This window comes from Panthera uncia (assembly GCF_023721935.1).
Source record: "Panthera uncia isolate 11264 chromosome D3 unlocalized genomic scaffold, Puncia_PCG_1.0 HiC_scaffold_8, whole genome shotgun sequence".
Taxonomy (NCBI): Eukaryota; Metazoa; Chordata; class Mammalia; order Carnivora; family Felidae; genus Panthera; species Panthera uncia.
This window is the reverse complement of record NW_026057586.1, coordinates 84,183,927-84,203,414: the sequence shown is the minus strand read 5'-3', so window position 1 is coordinate 84,203,414 and position 19,488 is coordinate 84,183,927. Positions and strand designations below refer to the sequence as shown.

At 45.7% G+C, this 19,488-nt stretch overlaps 2 protein-coding genes across 2 annotated transcripts; one reads left to right on the top strand and one right to left on the bottom strand.

The window, feature by feature from the left end:
* Positions 1–356: 356 nt before the first annotated feature.
* DIABLO (diablo IAP-binding mitochondrial protein) lies at positions 357–16,969 on the top strand. The gene is made up of 6 exons (XM_049619407.1): positions 357–586; positions 1,457–1,583; positions 5,580–5,711; positions 6,706–6,816; positions 6,992–7,088; positions 16,200–16,969. Exons 1-6 carry the CDS (start codon positions 537–539, stop codon positions 16,394–16,396), a joined length of 714 nt encoding a protein of 237 aa, XP_049475364.1. The 5' UTR covers positions 357–536; the 3' UTR covers positions 16,397–16,969.
* B3GNT4 (UDP-GlcNAc:betaGal beta-1,3-N-acetylglucosaminyltransferase 4) lies at positions 16,603–18,443 on the bottom strand. Its single transcript, XM_049619406.1, has one exon. It carries the CDS (start codon positions 18,423–18,425, stop codon positions 17,364–17,366), a length of 1,062 nt encoding a protein of 353 aa, XP_049475363.1. The 5' UTR covers positions 18,426–18,443; the 3' UTR covers positions 16,603–17,363.
* Between the last annotated feature and the right edge of the window lie 1,045 nt (positions 18,444–19,488).

Genomic DNA, 19,488 nt, shown 5'->3' with positions numbered 1-19,488 from the left:
TCCTCAGCTACACGGTGCTCATCGGAGCGCTGCTGCTGGCCGGCTGGACCACCTACTTCCTGGTGCTGAAGTGACAGCGCCCGCAGCCCCGCCCCCCGCCCCGCCCGCCTCGTGCCAGCCCCCAGCGGCCGGAGCCACCGCGCGCTGCTCCGCCTCCTGCCGGACACATTCCACCCCCCGACGGAAGAACTCTGCGCCTCGCGCTCGGGCCCGGGCTGCCTCTCGAGGCAGGGCCTCGCCCGGGTAGGTATCCAACTTCCTCTCACGACGGCCGACTCCGCTCCGCCCGCTCAGCCCCAGGCCCGGGGCCCGCCCAGTCCCACGCGGAAGCTGCGGCGGTTGGGCGCTCGTCGCGGTCGTTACTGCCGTTACCCTAAGCCCCGCCCCTTCCCTCCAGACTGTCCAATCCCAACTGTTCTCTCGGGCGGGGGTGCGGTCATGGGGCCAGGCCCACTCAAGAAGAGGCCGCGCCCCGTCCCCCGCTCACGAAGTGGCGTCACTTCCGGCGTGTGCGTCTGGCGTCCGGCCGCCGCAGGATGGCGGCTCTGAGGAGCTGGGTGTCGCGGAGCGTAGCCTCCCTCTTCAGGTACTTCTGTGGTCGGGTGCAAGGGCGGTGCCGCTGGGTGGGAGGCACCGCAGGGGGCGCCATGGCCGGGATGGCAGCGGCCGCCTGGGTGGCACGCTTTTGGCTTCTCGGCCGAGCGGGTCCCGGCGTCCCGCCCCTCTCAGATCCGAGGACCTCCTGACTGTTGCCCCGGGCTGGAGGCCAAGCCCGGGGTCTGTTTCTCGCTGACGGCTTTCTCGTTATTCCACTGGCCGAGTGCCAAGCCCCACAAGCTCGGGCTGGCTTCCTGGAGTGCCTCGGCCTGCCAGCGAGTTCCCGTTAGCCCATCGGAACCACTGGAGGGAGATAAGGGGAGAGGCCCTGGCGGGGGGCCGATCGTTCAAGGAAGTGTTCCCTGAGGGCAGGAGGGGAGTTGGTCAGTCCCCGCGCGGGCACTGCTGGGTGCGTCCTCTGCACACCGGGGAGCCCTTCGCGGCACCTGCGGACTCCAGCAGGTGTTGCCTAGCGGGGACTCTCGGGGACACCTGGAAACCTCAACCCGAGTTCCGGAGCTGAATGCTGCCTGCAGAAGCGTTTATTTTGGCCTGAGGTTTTTTAAAAGCTTTGAGACCGCCTTTGAAACTTCCATACCCGCCACCGGTTAAAGTCCGAAACCACCGGGCTCGCCTCCCCGCGCGGCAGCGGTTCACGGGAGTTGGGTAGCGGTTGCCCTTTCGATCGAGTCCTGGGCCGTCCAGTCCGACGCGCTTCCTCACGAGCCCTGTCATCTGGCGGGCCGACCCAGAGCCTCATTTAGGCTCCTGCTCGGCCCGGTGTGAGTTTTCAGCCCCTGCAAACGAATTGAAGAGACTTACAGATTGGTAGTTACGCCTTATTAAATTTGACTTCTAGGTACAGACGGTGTGTTCCTGTCGTGGCTAACTTTAAGAAGCGCTGCTTCTCAGAATTGATAAGACCCTGGCACAAAACTGTGGCGGTTGGATTTGGCGTGACCCTGTGCGCAGTTCCCATTGCACAGGTAAAAATACTGTAGTGTCACTGTTTCTTAGTGTACTGTGCCCTCTTGAAGTCTCGGGGGTGGGGCGCACCGAGCCCTCAGACAAGGTCTTAGTTTGACCCAGTGCTCCTACCCCCATGCGACAGTTTCCTTTCTACCATACCAGCGTTATTTCTTCATAACTGAACAAATACATTAATACTCCCGTTTCAATGGTCCCATTCGGTAGGAACGGTATGTCAAATTGTACAAAGAGGGGAGAGGAATAAGACGAGGGTATTACAGTATCAACAGAGTAGTCTTTCATTCAACAAAAATTTATTGAGCAGCTTTAATGTGCCACTGCTAGAAATGTAAGAACAAAACAAAGTTCCTGCTTTCATAAAATTTACATTCTAGGGAAAAGGGGAGAAAATAAATATAAACGCCAGGTGATCGGTGCTGTGCAGGAAACAAATAGAATAAGAGAACAGGGAGTGCTTGGAGGGAGTTGTTTTGTTTTTAGGTAGGAAAGGGTAGCCCAGGAGGGCTATTCTCATAAGGTGATGTCTAAATAGGGATCAGAATGAGAAAATGAGCCATGGTAATGTCTTGGAGAAGAGTTTGCCAGGCAGAAGGAACTCTTGAGTACAAAGGGGTAGAAGCAGGTGTATGTCTGATATGTTTGATGAACAGCAAACAGGTTAATGTGGCTGGAGTGGAATGAGAAAGAGAGCGTAATAGATGGGGCCAGAAAATTAGCTGAGGATCAAACTCAGCTTTTTGTCCTTTTTGGCATTGTAAGGCTTTAAATTGTATTCCGAAAAGGAAGGCACAGAGGATTTGAACACAAGGCTGTTACGATCTCATGTAAGTTTTTAAAGGCTGCTGTGTGGAACTAGGAAGACCAATGGGAGACTGTTGTTCTAGTCCAGGATTGGAGCAGGCTGGCAACAGTTTAGGTGGGGAGAAGTTGGACCAAATGCGGTCAGCATGAGTTGCCGATGGATTGAATGTGGAGTATATGCCAAGGTTTTTTATTTTTATTATTATTTTTTTTTTAATTTTTTTTTAATGTTTTTTATTTATTTTTGAGACAGAGAGAGACAGAGCATGAATGGGGGAGGGGCAGAGAGAGAGAGGGAGACAGAATCGGAAGCAGGCTCCAGGCTCCGAGCCATCAGCGCAGAGCCCGACGCGGGGCTCGAACTCACGGACCGCGAGATCGTGACCTGAGCCGAAGTCGGACGCTTAACCGACTGAGCCACCCAGGCGCCCCGCCAAGGTTTTTTAAAAAGCCTAAGCAGGGGCACCTGGGCGGCTCAGTCGGTTAAGCATGACTTCGGCTCAGGTCATGATCTCACAGTTCCTGAGTTCGAGCCCCCCATCGGGCTCTCTGCAGTTTGTGCAGAGACATCTTTGGATCATCTGCCCTCCCCCTGACCCCTCCTGTGTTCGCGTTCTCTTTCTCCCTCTCAAAAATAAACAGTAAAAAATGAAAAAGCCTAAGCCACTGAAAGAATGGAGTTGCCATTTATTGGAGTGGAGGGGAGTGGGTTTTGGGAGGATGAAATCGAGAGTTTTGGAAGTGACAGTCTGAGATGTCTGGTAGACACCTAGGTGCTATCAGGCAGACAGGTGATACGGAAGTGGCGCCTTATTAAAACCATAACTGGTTGTGCGCTTTTTGGGAAAGAGCAAACCCCATTTTGGCAAACTATTTCTGATACTGACGTGTGTGTTTATCACAACAAGAAGATTGATTTCACTTCCCACAAGTCCTTTCAGCATCTTCTGAGGCTTACTCCTGAGACTGCACCTTTTTGTTCCTCGCGTCAAACCTCATCTCTGCTTGCGAAGCATTAATCCTAAAACCCTGACTTGAACACTGGCCGTTTTCTGCCGTAATTAAGACAGCCTTTCTTCCTTCCTTCAAAAGGGTATTTTGGGTCTGTCCTTTCTCAGTTCCTACACCTCTCTTAAGCCCCAGTTACCTCAGTCCCAGGCCACATGGCAGGAGCCTCTGGTCCTTATCCGTAGGAGTGGTAGTTCCTTTTCTGTTCTTCAGAACCTGCAGTGGCTCTCCATTGTGTGCCCCTGCACTCGAGTGTCCTCGCTGGTCTCCCCTTCCTTGTGCCGTCTGTTGTAACCGGGCTAGATCCCTGAACATCCCCCGCATGCAACAGATGTATTCTTTTCTCATTGTCTCTTCTTCCCTGGGCTGCCTGACAGTTCTCATCCTAGCTGTCTCAGGCCCAAGTACCACCTCACTTGAAAGCCTTTCAGAGTTTCTGGCCAACAGTGATCTCCCTCTTATCCCTTGTGTTGTACATTTTGATATTTGGTGATAATCTATCTGGCACTCGCCTGAGTCAGCAGAGCATAGTGGAAAGGGTACAGACTTGGGTGCAGATGTGGTTTGAAGTCTAGCTATGTGGCTTTTGGGGAAAGTTTATAAAACTATTCTGAGTTTTCATTTCCCCATCTGTAAAAAAGAAGTGATAATACGTGGACCGTTGTAAGGAACAAATGAAACGCATTGTAAAGTGAATCGTGAAGACGTAAGTTAGAATATACAAAAGTTAGCTTCCAGTGAACAGTATATATTCTTCCCAGTCTTTCTAGCCCCTGAACGGAAGGTACATAAGGAATACTTATTTGAGTGAATGAAAGATAAATATGGTAAACGAAATTCTGGATTTGTTCATGTGTCAGAGATAATTCTTGATGGCTACTTTCAATGGGCAGCGGTTCTCTGGGCTTACACTCTAAATAGCAAAAACAAGACAACACAGGATTGAAGGAATTGGTTTCTTTGTTCTGATACGATCAGTGCTCTGTTGAGGAAGGAAAAGGCAGAGTCAGGGATGACCCGAAAGTAAAGCATTCCTATGAAGCCTTTGGTAATTCAGCGTAAAACAAAGAGCATCTTTCCAAACGTTCACATTATGCCACTTGGCTTTTCAGGAAAGACATTCGTACGGTAACAGCTTTTTTTTCTTCGTAAACTTGAAAATCTTCTCCAGACATATTTTGGTTATTGAGATCAGGTACTAATGTAGGTCTTTTTTTCTTTTTCTTTTTCTTTTTTATTAACGTTTATTTATTTTTGAGAGAGAGCTCAAGCGGGGGAGGGGCAGAGAGAAAGAGGGACAGAGGATCCAAAGTAGGCTCTGCGCTGACGGCAGCGAGTCCAGTGTGGGGCTCGAACCCACAAACTGCGAGAGATCATGACCTGAGCCGAAGTCAGACGCTCAACCAAGCCACCCAGGTGCCTCTGTAAATCTTTCTTAAAAGAAAAGTGGCTTAACACAAACTTTGCGAAAGCAGGGGAGACCTGTGTTTAGTTAAGGTGGCTACATTACCTTAACTCTTGAGAAGTTATATTGGCTTTTTTTAAATAATAACTGAGGTCAGAGTGAAGAGTCCCCAAACCCCACCCAAGACTCTACTGTTCATTCTGCCCAGAATTGCTCTCCCCCATCCACCCATTTACTTAGACTCTGCTTAATTGTCATCAACTCTGTGAAGCCTTTTCTAAGCTCTTTTCATTCAACATAGAAGAGATTGTTTTCATGTGTGTGCCCCCACTGTAGCCTGTATGGACTTCTGCCACAACTCCGTGGTACTTGACTGCGTTAATTTCTCAAGTTCTCTGTTAGCCCCGGCTCCTCCCCTTCCCCATCTGAAATTTTTGAGGACAGAGAATATATCCTATATATCTTCATATCCCAGGTATCTAACACTGTGTTCATGAATGAATCACAACTTTCTGAAATTTGTTGGTTATAATTACTAGACCTATTTCATGTAAAGAAGTGCTTGGCTTTTTGGAGCAGAGCATAAAGAATAAAAGTGGACAGAAAGCATACTCTGGAGTTATTTCCATATATTGTCTTTATTAGCCCAAATAGAGCCTAATGAGAAAACAAAGAAGCAGCTGCAGTGTGACCAGTGTTTTTCACTTGGCTATCTATGATGAAATTCTCGGTTGGAGCTTTAGGTTAGAAGTTGAGTGAAAATGTTTGTATCTTTCAGAAATTGGAGCCTCATTCTCTTAGCAATGATGCATTAATGAGGAGAGCTGTGTCTTTGGTAACAGATAGCACCTCCACCTTTCTCTCTCAGACCACGTATGCTTTGATTGAAGCAATCACTGAATATACTAAGGTAAGTGTCCTCTTAAGTTTTGATTGTCTAAACCAGGGGTTAGCAAATTATTGCTCGTAGCCCAAGTCTAGCCTGATGCCTGTTTTCGTAGTTCTACTGAAACGTAGCCAGTCTCATTTGTTTTTATGTTGTCTATGACTGTTTTTGTGAATTGAATAGTTTTAACAGAGACTATAGGGCCCACAAAGCCTAAAATATTCACTCTCTGGTCCTTTACAAAAGTTGGCTGAGGCTTCGACCTAAGTCAGTGGTGTTTAGACTTTTTCCAGGAACTTTTTTTTTTTTTTTTTTTTTTTTTTTAAAGTCTTTAAATACAGCATCGCAGTAGAAGACCAGAGAACAAAGCTGATTGGGTTCAGTTAGGGGCAAAGGGGTGCAGAGTCTAACACGTGCAGCACCAGGGGCTTCTCTGTGGGAATAGTTTCAAAACCACTAATCTGGGGCGCCTGGGTGGCACAGTCGGTTAAGCGTCCGACTTCAGCCAGGTCACGATCTCACGGTCCGTGAGTTCGAGCCCCGCGTCGGGCTCTGGGCTGATGGCTCGGAGCCTGGAGCCTGCTTCCGATTCTGTGTCTCCCTCTCTCTCTGCCCCTCCCCCGTTCATGCTCTGTCTCTCTCTGTCCCAAAAATAAATAAAAAACGTTGGGAAAAAAAAAAAACAAACCCACTAATCTGAGCTAATAGGTATCATTTATAGGTTTATTATACCTTTATTTGTTGGCAGCTTTCCCCCTCAGCCTTCTGGGCTTTTCTTCTACGTTGTATTCTCTGTGTGAATTGCTAACAATCTTTTAAAAACACAAAAGTGGACTAGTGGGTACACTCGTGTCCTAGAATAATGCCTTTACCTCATACAGTAGTGCGATTTCAGTGAGGTGGAAGGACTGAAGAGCTGGTTGGCTATAACAGGACTTTATTTCCTTGAGGTGTAATTCTCACTAATCCTAGTATGTCTCACCTATTTTACTCACGCTTATTTATTCTATATTTGTAGGCCGTTTACACCTTGATTTCTTTGTACCGACAATATACAAGTTTACTTGGGAAAATGAATTCACAGGAGGAAGATGAAGTGTGGCAGGTGATCATAGGAGCCAGAGTTGAGGTAAGAAAAAGTTATTAGACATTTCAGTATTAGTGCCCCTACCTCATTCTGGTATCTAAATTAGTAAATTAAGGTGTCTAACCAGTAACCGTTCTCTGAATCTACTACTCTAAGTCCATTTTAATGTGCTTATGAGCCTCTCGTTGTTGTCTGAAGTGCTGTGTTTAATTTACAGATGACTTCAAAGCAACAAGAATACTTGAAGTTGGAAACCACTTGGATGACTGCCCTTGGTCTTTCAGAGATGGCGGCAGAGGCCGCATACCAGACTGGTAGGTCCCAGTTTTCACTACCAGTGTGCCAGTTGAGTTTTCATCTAGGCCTGTGGCTCTGACTGAAAAAATGTCTCCATCTCCATTTGCCAGGTAGTCTGTGTCTAGAAAATGGTGCAGCTGCTGCCAATTAGAAAATGATTGTGTCCAAATGGTTTTTAGGTTTTTTTTTAAATGTTTGTTTATTTTGAGAGAGAGCACAGGGGAGGGACGGAGGGAGAAAGAATCCCAGGCAGGCTCCGCACTGTCAGTGCAGAGCCGGATGCGTGGCTCAAACCTTGAGATCACGACCTGAGCCCAAACCAAAAGTCAGGATGCTTAACTGAGCCACCCAAGTACCCCAGATTTTTAAGCATTTGTGTTTTTTGTGTTTTTTTTTTTTTTTTTTAAGTTTATTTGAGAGCGAGAGAACATGAGAGAGATAGAGGCAGGGAATCCCAAGTAGGCTCCATGCTGTCTGTGCGGACCAGATGCGGGGCTTGATCCCACAAACCGCGAGATCACGACCTGAGTGCGCATCGAGAGTTGGACGCTTAAGCAGCTGAGCCACCCAGGCACCCCAAGCGTTTTATTCTTTTCATAACACCGATATTTATGAATAACTAGTCACAGAGGGACACAGTTGGAGGAGACTTGAGATCATCAATCTGTGTGAACCTTACTGAAACCTGGAATCCTAGTCAGTGGCGGAGCCCAGACAAATAATGGCTACTATTTATTGAGTATATGTTGTAAGTATTTTATAGGCACTTCCAATTTAAGGAACTTGAGGATGATCTTTCCCACTTTACAAATGAAGAAAATGGGGAGAGAGGGTTAAGAAACCCGTGGGGTAAGTAAGCAGCCAGACTGGGATTCAGCCCAATTCTAATGCCTCCACTTTTGTATCCCAGTCATTCACCAGGATGTTTTTTGAACCTCACTATCCATCCAGTGGGCTTGAGCTGAATGTTTTTGAATTTAAAATATTTTAAATAAAACTAGTTTAATCTTACCTGAATTCGTTTCAAACTAGAAGCCTAGGGTCAGCTCTTTTGTTTTCTGACTTCGGGATAACAAACTAGGGGCTCTGGTGCCATATCTTCAAAAAAAGCATATAATATATGTTTGGTTTTTTTAATGTTGATTTGAGAGAGTGCATGAGCAGAGGAAGGGCAGAAGGAGAGAATCCCCAGCAGGCCCCTCACTGTCAGCACAGAGCCCGATGCGGGGCTCGATCACGAGATCGAGACCTGCGCCGAAATCAAGAGTCACCTGCTTAACTGACTGAACCACCCAGGTGCCCCACAACATATGTATGTATTTTTTAAAGTAAAACAAAAAAGAATTGTTAGTGAACTAAAATAAAAGCAGGATTGGAATGAAGAGTGAAACAGCAAATACACGAAAGCAGCACCAGAGCGGTGCCACAGCAGAGGTGGGAGATGTGCAGTGAGCAGGGAGATTTGCTGAGGTGTTACAGCATGAACATTCCCAGGCAACCTTCATCATCCAGGCAGGCTTAGATTGAGCTGGAGAAAAGGGAAAGTGTAAGCATTATCTGGAAAAAGACCTTTTCATAAAACTGATTAAAAAGGCTCACAATTTAAAATCATGGCAAAAAGCTCAATATGAAATATACAAAGAATCCTAAAAAACCTTAAAAAAAACTATAAGAATCAGTCTTATCAGCAATCCTAGATGCAAGGTGACAAATCAATAACCTAGAATTTTATATCCAGCCAAGTATTATTTCAGATATAAAAAGACTCAAAAGTTTACCAACCACATATGCTTTCTGGAAAAACTGCTTTGTAAGTAAAGAAATTAGTTTAAAAAGGAGCAACTGAGATAAAAATAATGAAAAAAATTTAATAAAACTTGTCAAAATTTGAGGTTTTTTTTTTTAATGTTTGAGAGTGAGAGAACACAAGCAGAGGAGGGGCAAAGAGAGAGGGAGACACTAAATCCAAAGCAGGCTCCAGGCTCTGAGCTGTCAGTGCAGAGCCTGACACGGGGTTGAACTTATGAACTGTGAGAACGTAATCTGAGCTGAAGTTGGACGCTTAACCAACTGAGCCACGCCGGTGCCCCCTGAGTGTTAAATTTTTAAATCAGTTCAGGGAAGAAGTGAAAGCATGCTAAGCAGAGATAGACATTGGCTTACAACAAATGAAAACTTGATAAAGATTTAAAAGAAAGAAAATGCGAAGTAAATAAAGGAACAAGTACCAACATCAATAATTGCAATAGCTAAGAATATGTTCAAAAAAAATAATCACAGCAAAAATGATTTACAGAGATACCTAAAACAAAATGTATAGGAAGGTTGAAAGTTATAAAAAGCTAAACTGAGCCATTATTAAGAAAAAGAAAGCTATCCCAAAAAGCTCTAGCAGAGCGATGTCAGAATCCGAAAAAGGATTCAAGACTAAAGGCATTAAAACAATCCAGAAGATATCAATCATTAAGCAATTGCCTGATAAGGAATTCAAAGTGATTGTCATAAACACACTCACTGGACTTGAGAAAAAGGGGATGAACTCAGAATTTCAACAAAGAGAAAATCTAAAAAGAACCAGAGATGAAGAATTCAGCAATGGAAATAAAAAATACACGAGGGAATCAACAGAAGATGAGAGGAGGGAGAGGAATAGATCAATGATCTGGAGGACAGGGTGATGGAAAACAAGCTGAACAGCAAAACGTAAAAATAGGTTAAGGGTACTCGGTGACTTTATCAAGCATAATGACATCCACATTGACAGGGATCCTAGAAGGAGAAGAGAGAAGACGGCAGAAAACCTTCCTAATCTGGAAAAGGAAACAGACATTCAGGTCCAGGAAGCATAAATAGCCCCTAACAAGATGAACCAAAAGAGATCCACACCAAGATATACAATTAAAATGGCAGAAAGTACGGGGAGCCTGGGTGGCTCAGTCACTTAAGTGTATCTGACTTTGGCTCAGGTCACGATCTTGCAGTTCATGATTTCAAGCCCCGTGGCGGGCTCTGTGCTGACAGCTCAGAGCCTGGAGTCTGCTTCAGATTCTGTGTCTTCCTCTCTCTGCTCCTCCCCCATGCTTGCTTGCTCACTCTCAAAAATAAACAAACATCAAAAAAATAATAAATCAGCAAAATAGTTACATGCAAGAGATACCCCATAAGGCTACTAGTTGATTTTTTCAGCACAAACTTTGCAGGCCAGAAGGAAGTGGCACGTGCTGAAAGTGCTAAAAGGAGACAATCTATGACCAAGAATACCCAGCAAGGTTATCATTCAAAATATAAGGAGAGAGAGTTTCCCAAACAAAAGTTAAAGGAGTGCATCACCACTAAACCAGCCTATGGGAAATGTTAAAGGAAATTCTTTAAATTGGGGGGGGGGGGGGGGGGCCATAACTAGAAGAAAATTATGAAAGGAAAAAATGTCACACGTAAAAGCCAATATATAGTAAAAGTATTAGATTATTCACTTACAAAGCCAGTATAGAGGTTAAACCACATAAGTAGTAAAAATTGATACAAAAATGAGTCAAGGGATACACAAAAAGATGTGAAATGATATCATATACGTAAAATGTGGAGAGAGAGTAAAAATTTAGTGCTTACAAACTTAAGAAACCAACTTAATATAGACTCTGATGCATATAACATGTTATATATGAACCAAATGGTGACCACAAATCAAAACCCTATAATAGATACACACAAAAACAACCACTAAAGAAAGCCATCAGGGGCACCTGGGTGGCTCAGTTGAGCGTCCAACTTCAGCTCAGGTGATGATCTTGCAGTTCGTGGGTTCAAGGCTTACCTCAGGCTCATTGCTGTCAGCGCCGAGCCCGCTTTGGATCCTCTGTTCTCCACTTCTTTCTGCCCCTCAGCCTCTTCCACTCTGTCTCTCAAAAATAAAAATTTTTAAAAAGCCATCAAATTCACAAGGGAAAAGAGCAAGAGAAGAACTATAAAAACAACCAGAAAACAATTAACAAGATGGCAGTAAGTACACACCTGTCAATAATTACTTTAAATGGAAGGGGACTAAGTGCTCCAAAAGACACAGAAGACCCACTTATGCTGCCTACGAGAGCTTCGCTTCTGACCTAAACACACGTACAGACTGAAAGTGAAGGGATGGAAAAACATATGCCATGCAAATGAAGTGGGGGGGTGGGGGGGAAGCCAGGATAGCAATACTTCTATCAGAAATAGACCGTGTTAATTTTTTTTAAGTGTGTTTATTTTTGAGAGAGAAAGCATGAGTTGGGGAGAGGCAGAGAGAATCCCAAGCAAGCTCCACATGGTCAGCACAGAACCTGATGTGGGGGTCAAACTCATGACCTGAGCTGAAGTCAGACACTTAACTGACCAAGCCAGCCAGGCACCCCCAGACAAATAGACTTTAAAACAAAGCCTGTAGCAAGAGACAAAGAAGGATATTACATAAAGGAATCAATCCAACAAGACGTAACAGTTAACGAATATGCACGCAACGTAGCACCTAAATACATACATCAAATATTAACAGACAAAAAAGGGAGAAATTGACAGTAATAGAATAATGGTAAGGGATTTTAACACCCCACTTACATCAGAGGATAGATGATTCAGGGGCGCCTAGGTGACTCAGTTAAGCATCTCTTGATTTTGGCTCAGATCATGATCTCACAGTTGATGAGATTGAGCCCCATGTCCAGCCCTATGCTGACAGCACGGGGCCTCCTTGAGATTCTCGCTCTCCCCCCCCCAACCCCCAAATAAATTAAAAAAAAAAAAAAAAAGAAGGATAGATGATCCAGACAGAAAACAGTGGCTTTGAACGACACATTAGACCACACAGACCTAACAGCTAAACACACAAAACATTCCATCACAAAACAGAGTATACAGTCTTTTCAAGTGCACATGGAACATTCTTCAGGACAGATCACATGTTAGGCCACAAAACTAGTCTAAGTTTAAGAAGATTGAGATCTTATCAAATATCTTTTCTGACCCCAATGAATTGAGACTAGAAATCAATTTCAAGAAGAAAATCTGGAAAAATACACAAATACATGGAGGCTAAACAACATGCTACTGAACAAGTGGGTCAACCAAGAAATCATAGAGGAAATAAAATACATGGAGAGAAAAGAAAACACACTGGTCCAAAATCTTTGGGACTCAGCCAAAGCAGTTCTAAGTGTACAGTGATATAGGCCTCACTTAAGAAATAAAAAAAAAAAAACTCAAAAAAACCTAACCTTACACCTAAAGGAGCTAGAAAAAGAAGAACAAATAAAACTTAAAGCCTAGTAGAAGGGAACAAAATAATAAAGATTGGAGCAGAAATAGGAAATTTAAAAAAAAGGAAAGGTCAATGAACCCAAGAGCTGGTTCTTTCAAAAGACAGACAAAAATTGATAAACCTTAGACTCCTAAAAAAAAAAAAAAAAAAGAAAAAAGGACTCGGGCACCTGGGTGGCTCAAGTCTTGGGTTGATGGGTTTGAGATCTCACAGTTTATGGGTTTGAGCCCTGCGCCAGGCCCTGTGCTGACAGCTCAGAGCCTGGAACCTGCTTCAGATTCTGTGTCTCCCTCTCTCTGCCCCTCCCCCTGCTCGTGCTCTGTCTCCCTTTCTCAAAAATAAACAAACATTAAAAAAATCAGAAATGGAGAATACCACAGAAATACCACATACCAATACCACAGAAATACAAAGGATTATAAAAGATTATGAAAAATCATATACCAACAAATTGGACAATCTAGAAGAAATAATAAATTCCTAGAAACCTACATCTTCCAAAAGTGAACGAATAAAAGATAGAAAATTTGGGGCGCCTGGGTGGCTCAGTTGGTTAAGCGGCCGACTTCGGCTCAGGTCATGATCTCGCGGTCTGTGAGTTTGAGCCCCGCGTCGGGCTCCGTGCTGACAGTTCAGAGCCTGGAGCCTGCTTCGGGTTCTGGGTCTCCCTCTCTCTGACCCTCCCCTGTTCATGCTCTGTCTCTCCCTGTCTCAAAAATAAACGTTAAAAATAAATAAATAAATAAATGATTAAAAGATAGAAAACTTGAACAGAACAATTACTAGTAATGAAATGGAATCAGTAATAAAAACTCCTGGGGCACCAGGGTGGCTCAGTGGGTTAAGCATCGGACTCTGGATTCCGACTCAGGGCATGATCCCGCAGTTCATGAGATTGAGCCCCACAATAGTGGAGAGCCTGCTTGGGATTCTCCCTCTCCCTCAAAATTAATATTAAAAAAAAAAAACAAAACACAAAAAAACTCCCAACAAAAGTCGAGGGCCAGATGGCTTCACCAAATTGAATCATACTAAACTTTTAAGGAAGAGAGAATACCTGTTCTTCTCAAACTATTCCAAAAAATAGACGAAAATTTCCAAATTCAGCCCTCCCTGATACCAAAACGAAAGACTCTGCAAAAAGAAAACCAGAAGCCAGCAGTACTTCTGAGGAACATAGATGCAAAAATCCTCAATAACAACATTACAAAAATCATTCATCAAGGCCAAGTGAGCTTTATTCCAGGGACGAGAGGGTTGTTTGATATTTGCAAGTCGGTGTGATACTTCACATTAACAAGAAGAAGGATAAAAACCATATGATCAACTCAAAAGATGCAAAGAAAAGCATTTGACGAAATAGGACATCCATTGATGATAAAAACTCTCAGCAGAGTGGGCTTAGTGGGAGTATCCCCAAATACATTAAAGGCCATACCTGAAAAGTCCACAGCTAACTTCATCCTCAGTTGTTTAAAAAAAAGATTTAAGAAAATTTACAACTGCACCCAAAAGAATAAAATACCTAGGAATAAATTCATCCAAGGAGGCAAAAGATGCATACTCTGAAAACTATAAGGCATTGATGGAACAAACTGAAGACACAAATATTGGAAGGAAATGAACCAAAATGCTAATATAGTTTGGATGTTGGAGTAATGGGTGATTTTTAAATTATTTTATAATCAGTAAATATTCAACACTAACAAAAATATATCATGAAAATGTAATAAAGCAAAATTGAGATTTACAAGGAAAAGTTACGTTTTATACACATCTCAGAGACTCCCAGATCAAGACTAAAAAAGGTAGAGCTGTGAAGGGTTGGAACAATGATTTTTAAAAGCTTCATCAAGTATACATAGTAAATATAAAACTTTGCCCCCCTTCCAAATACATTCTTCTCAAACAAATAGAGCACATACAAAAATTGATTTTACGCCAGGTGACAAAGCCTCAGCCAATTCCCTCTTACCCCCTTCTCTGACCAAAAATCAAAATAGAAATGGAAAAATATTTGAAACGGTGATGACAAGTGCAGTATGCAGCAGACATAGAGAGTTGCAGATAAAGTAGCTGCTAAAGAGACCTGGGGCACCTTTAAAGAGGTATGTCATAAATTCAAAGAACAGCCATGAATGACAGGGAATATTCAGTGTACCGAGTACTGAAAATGAAGAAACTGAACTTGTAACCCATTTAGAAATAGGGGACTGTACCCAGTGTAGAACAAATGAAATAAAAGGTGTAAGAAGATAAAAATAGTCAGAAAGCCAAAATCAGGATGCCTAGGTGGCTCAGCTGGTTAAGCATCCAACTCAACTCAGGTCATGATCTCACCGTTTATGGGTTCAAGCCCCTCAGACTCCTGGCAGACAGTGTCAGGAACTTGCTTGGGATTTGTCTGTCTCTCCCTCTCTTTCTGCCTTCCCCCGCTCATGTGCTCTCGCTTTCAAAATAAAAAGAAAAAGGGCAAAATCTGGTTCTTAAAAAGAAAAAAAATCTTTTTGGCAAGTAGGACTTTTTAGAAGGCAAAAGTAACATTAGAAAGGGCTGTTACAGATACGGAGGGTTTTTAATTGTATCAATATTATAGTCTTTATGGAAACCCCACATTGGCCAAAGAAGTAAAGAATCAAAATAGAGCCAATAACCATAAAGGTTGAAACAGTATTCAAAGACTCTGTGTCCCAAAAGTGGACACTAAACCCAGCTGTTTTGTGGGATAGCTTTATCAAATCTTTCAGGAACATATCCTACGTTACAGAAAGTGTATCAGTACACAGAAAATGATGGCAAGCCTCCCAACCGTTGTATAAAGCTGGCCTAGGCCTGATCCCAAACTGTACTAGGCCAGTACCGAAACAAAAAAAAGAACTATGGTCAGTATCACTTAAGAATATACATAAAAGTAAGATCTAGCCATTTACTGCAAAATACAAAATACTTCAACACTGGAAAAAAAAAAAATCAATATAATTTCCTACTTGAGATTATCTACAGTAGATTAAAGGAGAAAAGCCAGCGGTGTAATATCAATATAGGCCCCAAAAGCCTTCAGTAAAATGTAATACCCATTTATGATTTCAATCCCAGTACAGTTATGAATACAGTTTTATTAACATGATAATCAAGGTTAAGTACTCCTACTTAATGAACTATGAGAGGCATTCCCATCAAGGTCAAAATAAGATGTTTGCTATTCTCCACTAACTTTTAACATTGTGCTGAAGGTTCTTATTAATACAGTAAGGTAGAAAAGAACCACCCAGATCGTCTATAGATGAATTGATAAGTGTGCATATCTGTATGATGAAATATACTAGTAGCAGGTAAACAGAATGATAGAGCCTGAAAACATGTTTAAAGAAAAAGCAAACTTGCAAAATATGTTCAATAAATACCTTTTGTGCCATTATATAAAGTAGCAAAATATTTCTCTGTGCATCCCATATGTACAAAAGATGCAAAAGATGCTCATTAAACTTCCGGCAGAGGTTATCTCTGAAGATTAGGTAGGCTGACGAAAGAGATCTTTGACACTTTAATGAGCTATTAATTTGTCAAAAAGAAATGTGTTACTTGCGTAAATTCATAAGATGTCTAGACTAAGAGCTGTGTAGCTGTAGAGATGGTTGTAGTAATTATGAATAACGAGGGCGGATGGCTGGAGAAGTATGCAGACCTGAACGTGGAGACAGTTCTCTGTGGTGCAGAGAGGGAGGGCAGGGCGAGTCTCCAAGAGGAGCTCAGACGACAGGGAGCCCCAGGCTTTCCTTTTTGCCACCGCGCCTTCTACCCTTCCGCCATTCAGCCTAACCGTGCCATCTCTTGGCAGGAGCAGATCAGGCCTCTATAACTGCCAGGAATCACATTCAGCTGGTGAAGTCCCAGGTGCAGGAGGTGCGCCAGCTTTCCCAGAAAGCAGAAACCAAGTTGGCAGAAGCACAGACAGAGGAACTCCGTCAGAAAACTCAGGAGGAAGGGGACGAGAGGGCGGAACCGGAGCAGGAAGCCTACCTGCGGGAGGATTGAGTGCCTGAGCTGCCCAGCCTTCGTCCCTCCGAGTCGCCGGCTCCACCCCGGGGCCACGATCCGCTTGGCTCTCTCCGCAGAGAGGAGTCAGCAGGTCCTGCCCTGGCCCATCGGGCCAGAGGCCATAGCTGTGAGTGCCTGACCCATTTCCCCACGGACCTGGTTCTTAGCCCTGAGGCACTGCGCGCCCTGTTTAACATTTGACCCCCCCCCCCCCCCCAGCTTTCCACCCACCAATCTTTTCACCTCCCACCCAGAGCATCTCAGCAGCCTGGCCAGAGAGAGGGTCCTTCTTCCGTCCTGCCCGCAAGTTCAGTAGCAGTTTAACCTGTTTGCAGTCGTATTCGCATTTTCAAATCTGATTTAGTCTTTGCTCCCTCCATAGGGACGTGAGTTTTTGGGGGAATGGGGAGCCTGTTAAGATTTTTTTTTTTTTTTTGTTTCTGATCCTTTCTGTGATCTGGCCCCTTTGCCTGTAAGGACACCTGAGGCCCAGGAGCCAAAAGTCCATTTTTCTTAAGGAACTGAATGCAGAGTGTTTACCTGGTGCTCAACAGGACATATTCCAACACACGCCTCTTGTTTCCTTCTTCCTGTATTGTATCTGAAGGAGAATAGTTTGTTTTTTGCACTTCAAAAAATGTCTGTATTCTGGGGCCCTGTGCAGCCTCCTTTGCCTCCCAGCCTGGCAGAGCCCCTAGGGGGTCCGGGAACCACCGCACCCCCACCCTGCCACGAGAATTCTGGCAGCTTCTGCTATGCCGAACTTTGCTCCCATTCAACACATGCCGGTACAGGTCAGCCAGGGGTCAGTGTTTTTAATCAGTTATCAAGGTCTGGGTGGGGGTTACAAAAATGAAGAAATGAAGTCAGCATTTCCCATAGACCCTCAGGTCAAGATTCAAGGTTCTCACGTGTCATCATGATAGGAAAAATCAACACTGGGTCCACTCACTCAACCCACCCCTCAGAGTTGGGGCAAAGGGGCTGCTGCACACCTGAGCCCCTCATCCGTCACCAGCGCCCACATGGTCCACATCTCCAGGGGGCTGAGGCGGTGCACGAGCAGGAGCCCCCTGTACAGGCAGGGGTCTAGGGGGTCCAGGGGCCGCCGTATTCCAAATGTCTTGAAGCCAGCGTGGTGCACGGGACTCACCCCCAGCTTCCTCAAGCACATGCCCACGAAGACGTCGTCGATGGGGAAGAGTTCAGCCTCCTCCACGGCTGCTTGGAGGCGCTGCACGGTGGCTCGGGACATGACATAGCCCCCACCCCCGGCGTAGGGTGGGTAGTGGTGGGCCCTGTACATGGAGGGGGGGATGAAATATTTGACCTTGGTGTTCCTGTTGGGCAGGGCCTGGCGGATGACATCTCCCACCAGGAGGTCCCGGGCCGGGTCCCGGCCCTCCAGGAACTCCAGCACGTTGGGGACGTGGACAAAAACATCGTCATCTCCCTTTAGCATGAAGTGGGCCTGGGGGCAGGCAACTGCCACCCAGCGCTGCAGGTGCAGCTCCTTGAGCGTCAGGTTGAAGAAGTCCTCGGCAAAGTCCCACTGCAGGATGTCGTCGAACTCCCGGCTCTCGTAGGCCAGCAGCTGGGCTGGGGGCGCAGGCCCCGCCACCCCCAGGAGGAACACCAGTTTCAGCTGCCGACCCCTCGCCCAGCCCCCCACCCGGCCCCACGTGCTGCGGATCGCCGCTCGCCGCTCCACGTGGCCGGGCTGCGACTTGATGGCCAGGAGCAGAAAGGTGTCATCCGAGCAGCCGGAAGGCTCCAGCAAGATGGAAAAGTTGCGGCAGTGGCGATAGGTCAAGAAGAGGCGGTGGCGGCTGGGCAGAGACAGGGAGACGTTAGCCACTGTGCGGTTGGGGAGACACTGGCTGCGGCGGGGCCCCGGGGGAGCCCAGAAGGGCTGGCGGGCCGTGGGGCCCCCCACTGGCTTGGCCTCCTTCTTCAGGAAGAGCAGGCAGCTGAGCAGCAGCACAGCCAGGCTGTACAGGACCAGCCAACCCAGCCTGCGAAACATGGCAGGTCCTGCAAAGAGAGAGCCGTGTGAGCCGCCAGCCACGTCCCCGGCCGGCCACCCAGCAGCCGAGTCCCTGCCGGCCTCCCTTCCATTAGCTCTTCTCGGTGTCTCCTGTGCCTCCTTCCAGAGTCCCTCTCCCAGGGGACAGGTAGGCACACCTGCTGTGCCAGCCTTTGCCTTCTGCTGTCATCAGAGGGCTCTCGGGTCAACTTTTTCCCCAAAAGGACTTGCGTTTTTTTTGTTGTTGTTGTTGTTTTTTTTAGAGCAAGACAGAGCAGGGGAGGGGCAGAGGGAGAGAGAATCTTAAGCAGACATCATGCTCAGCTCAGAGCCCGACATGGGGCTCCACCCGGGATCATGACCTGAGCCGAAATTAGGAGCTGGACACTGAGCCCACCGAGCCACCCAGGCGACTTGCAGCCACCTTAAAACTGAGGCACCATGGAGTGGCCTGGCTGGCTGGGCTGAGTCCCAAGAGCGTGCGACTTTTTTTTTTTTTTTTTTAACGTTTATTCATTTTTTTGAGACAGAGACAGAGCATGAGTGGGGGAGGGGCAGAGAGAGAGGGAAACAGAATCCCAAGCAGCTCCAGGCTCTGAGCGGTCAGCACAGAGTCCTATGCGGGGCTCGAACCTACGGACCACGAGATCATAACCTGGCCGAAGTCGGACACTCAACCGACTGATCCGCCCAGACACCCCACAGCATACGACTCGAGTTTGAGCCCCGAGTTAGGTGTCAAGATTACTTAAAAAATAATAAAATTTAAAAAACTGAGAAACCATGAGCACTTGCAGCATGTCCCAGGAAACTCAAGTATCTTATAAAAATGGCACGGAGCTAGTTTAGTTTCCAGTGAAATACATTCTAAGCATTTAGGGCCCTTGAATCTAAAGTCAAACCATTTCCCCTGAAATAGTGTGCACCGTGATCTGCTGGCGGCAGGCCCTGTGCAGGATGTCGCAGAGATGACCGAGGTGCTGCCCCAGGGCCTTTGCTCCTCCAGAGAAAGGGAGCCACAGGGACCCCAGAATACACCCTTCAGGTCTGTCTGAAGCTTCTT

Bases quoted from the DNA above. Each gene is read 5' to 3' on its own strand.
- B3GNT4 (XM_049619406.1), bottom strand. From the start codon at position 18,425: ATGTTTCGCAGGCTGGGTTGGCTGGTCCTGTACAGCCTGGCTGTGCTG.
- DIABLO (XM_049619407.1), top strand. From the start codon at position 537: ATGGCGGCTCTGAGGAGCTGGGTGTCGCGGAGCGTAGCCTCCCTCTTC. The intron at 587-1,456 runs GTACTTCTGTGG...TTTGACTTCTAG, and splicing joins AGCGTAGCCTCCCTCTTCAG to GTACAGACGGTGTGTTCCTG. The intron at 7,089-16,199 runs GTAGGTCCCAGT...ATCTCTTGGCAG, and splicing joins AGAGGCCGCATACCAGACTG to GAGCAGATCAGGCCTCTATA.